A 3,468-nucleotide genomic window follows, 5' to 3' on the forward strand; every position below is an offset into this window, starting at 1 on the left:
ACACATCAACCCTCATCTCTCGGTAGCCAGGGTTATCCATCAGTGTCTTACTTCAAATAAACGCCATCAATAAAGGGCTTTCACTTGAAAATTCCATCTTTGCTACTGTCTACTGCCTTGAACATGACAGATTACCTCCAGCTCCTTATACTGATAAAAAGCATTAATAATCTCTTTACATTACATTATCATTGTGTGATAATAACTCAGCATTTTGGGAAATAAACTTATCTGTTTTCTTGCCAAGAGTTACAATTATTTGTATATGTAAAGTGGATGGATGGCAATGAAATCAAGGATTAATGCAGGCAAATAGAAGGTATGCCTGACATTCTGTTTAACATCAGGTATTTTAATAAGAATGAATGAAATTAGTTAAAAGATAAGTTTGTTACCTACATGAAGGCTGGAACTAGAGGCAGAAAGGTTAATGATAGCTGAACTGGCTCCATCTGCAAGCTACGAGACACATGCAGACAGACATGTTAGCTTGTTAGGGTTAGCCAGTGAAGGAAGGAAAGACAAATTGTATGAAACAAGTAATCTTTCAAAAAATAGGTGTGTAATGATAGAAACACATTCAAAACACACTGTATTCTTAACATCATTAGACATTACATTGTAAAATATCACTGACAGAAACATTATGGTTACCATTTTGTGTTCTCTCAAAAAAGCAACAATTAATCAAAAACCATAGCCTGACTAGACATAACAGAGCTCAGGTTAGATGAGGTCACAGAGAAGCTGAGGAACAGACGAAGAAGAAGAGCAAGACAAGGATGCAGCCATGTGTGGTCTAAAAGGGCATCATGGGTACAAAGAAATCTGCACAAGGCATGCTAGTTTCCTGTTTCTGAGCTTTATCCAAGGCTAAGATAACCATCTCTTTGCTGTAGCATATTAATTGTACAAACATAACATCACTGACCGGTGAAGTGAATAACACTGATTATCTCATTTCAGTAGCACCTGGTACTGTATTTCTAACTCGTCCTCACCACCAGTTTTCACTCCTTCTGCATAAGTTTATCAGTGAATGGTCGACACATTGTGATCTTCCTGACAGTAGAACCATGGAAGCAAATGGATTCACAAAAGATGCACAGTAAGCTGCAGAGTGACACAAGCGCCAACCGTCTGCTGCACGGACTCCTGTGTACACAGTATAAGGCACATAGTCATAATGTTATGGCAGATCAGTGTACTGTGGTGTGAATCATTTCATCTTAACTATCAGCTTTAACACACTGTCTGTAATGCTGTAATATCGGTTTGATCATCCATTATCTATACCACTTATCCAGAATAGATAAGCAGGGGGCTGGAACCAATCCCAGCTGACATTGGAGGAGAGGCAGGGTACAGCCTGGACAGGTCGCCAGTCTATCACAGGGCTAATGCTTAGAGACAGACAACCACACCACACTCACTCCTGGGGGCAATTTAGAGTCACCAATCAACTTAAGCTGTATGTCTTTCTTTGGACTGTGTTAGGAAGCCGGAGTACCCGGAGAGAACCCACGCAGGCACAGGGAGAACATCCAAACTCTGCACAAAAAGGCATTGAGTTGGCCGGGGCTCGAACCTTGTTGCTGTGAATTGGCAGCACACCCGTTGCTCCACCATGCCATTTTAGTTTATAATTATTTATAGTTTACTGTCATTGACATAAAAGCAGTAGACAATATATATGAAACAAAATATTACAATTAGCATTAATTCAGGCATGTACCAAGTATTATGATCATTACAAGTTATTTCTATATCAAAATATTTGGAATGAAACAGTGCAGCATGTTGCACAGGTTGCTGACCAAATGTTGAACCCCCTCCGACTTTAATTACTACACCAAAGTGATTAATCACCAGTTAGGATCTGCAAACATTTTGGGCCAACAAAATGTTTAATTAATTGAATTAAAGTTGTGTTCACTAATGTCCACTTGGACTCATAACACACACAAATACGTGCGCACATGTTTTTTCATTCTCTTACACTGATGCAAATGCTCAGTTGTCTTGTTATGTTTGCAGGGAACAGCATGAAATGCTGAGTGACATGGGAGGTCCAGAAATGTAAAGCAGGAGCAAAGCAAATGTTCATTACTGCGTGTGTGTGTGTGTGTGCCTTTTTAACAGGCTGTTTTGGTGCCTGTGGGTTATGGGATAACAAAAAGGCACATAATTAAAAGAAAAAGACCAGAGGAGATTTAAATTTGATGGAAGGATCACAGAGGGGATAAGTGGTTGATGAACCACAACAATGAACAGAGAGAAAGAAAAAAGAGCAGGAGAACATGAGGAAACCCTTTAATGAGCAACCACATTAAAACTACTGGCAGTTTGATAAATAAAGAAGGAAAGAAAGAATGAGGTAATTTAAAGGAGTAAAGAGAATTATCGAGAGGGACAGTGAGAGACAATGAGTGAGGAGAAAACTGAGGGCAGACGTGGAGAGAGGAGGGAGAGGACGATGACAATGGGGCGATAATGGAAGAAAGTCAAAAGCAAAAAGAAAAGGAAGGAAAAGGAAAGTGGAGGATAGAAAGAAATGAAAAGAACAGATGGGTAAGTGAAAGGAAAAAGAAAGGAATGGCTATGGAGAAAGAATAAAAATAAAAAATGGAAAAGAGAGGTAAGAAGGAGGGAAGAATCAGAGGAACTGTGTAATAATGGAAAGGAGGGTTGAAGGAAAGGCTGAAAGACGGTTAAAGACAGCTGTGCTTAAAAAGAATGTGAGCAAGGGAGGAACAAACAAACAAACAAAGAAGATAAATGAAGGAAATCAAGAAGGGGTGAAAGGAAACGCAGGGAAGAGACGAGGAAGGAGACATGGATGAGAAACAGAGGAAGCGTTCCAGAGCGGTCCTGTGGGGATAATGAGACATTAGACGACTAACAAGGAACAGACTCCCAGTGTTTGTTTATGGACACTGGAACACAAAAAGAGAAACCACAGGGTCTGTCTTGTATACCATCAACAGCAGCAGAATGATGGGGTCAGATTTTCCCCTGCAGTAATCAGTAGAAGGTGAGACAAAAAAGAAAGGAGTAGAGGGAGAGAAAGAATACGAGGACGAGAAAGTGAGAGGGGAGACAAGGAAAGAAGAAAAAGGGGAGAGAGGATGACCATAATTACCAGAAAGGAGACAAAGACAAAGGAGAGTAACAAGAAAGAAAGAGAGAGTGAAGAATAAAAGGAGGAGAGAGGGTAAAGGCATAGGAGAGGAAGATGAGGAGAGAAAAAAATACAAGATGTTTTAGAATAGTAAGGCAAGGTGGAGGAGAGGAAGAGGGGAGTGTACAAGGAGGGAGTAGGTGAAGGATCATGATGAGAGTACAAAGGAGTAGTAGAAGACAGGAGGAGAACATAACAGAAGGTGAGAAAAACAACAGGTAAGAGAAGGCGAAGAGAGAAAAGATAGACAAAATAGATGAGAGGAAGAGGAGAAAAGGATGAAGGAG

General features: G+C 40.2%; 1 protein-coding gene across 10 annotated transcripts in view; it reads right to left on the reverse strand.

Moving 5' to 3' along the window:
* The window catches only part of dysf (dysferlin, limb girdle muscular dystrophy 2B (autosomal recessive)), a 71,280-nt gene that overhangs the window by 29,328 nt on the left and 38,484 nt on the right, over positions 1 to 3,468 (reverse strand). For 6 of the 10 annotated variants that reach the window (XR_002276934.1, XM_020624277.1, XM_020624274.1 and 3 more), the window contains one exon: positions 400 to 459. The exons of the other annotated variants lie outside the window; for them this stretch is intronic. Coding sequence is in view for 5 of the 6 variants with exons in the window: in XM_020624277.1 (XP_020479933.1) it covers positions 400 to 459 (60 nt within the window). In the remaining variant the exon portion in view is untranslated. The remainder of the gene's footprint in view (positions 1 to 399; positions 460 to 3,468) is intronic. 10 annotated transcript variants of the gene reach the window in all.

The sequence above is a fragment of the Monopterus albus genome, unplaced genomic scaffold, assembly GCF_001952655.1.
Source record: "Monopterus albus unplaced genomic scaffold, M_albus_1.0 scaffold324.1, whole genome shotgun sequence".
In the NCBI taxonomy this organism is placed as follows: domain Eukaryota; kingdom Metazoa; phylum Chordata; class Actinopteri; order Synbranchiformes; family Synbranchidae; genus Monopterus; species Monopterus albus.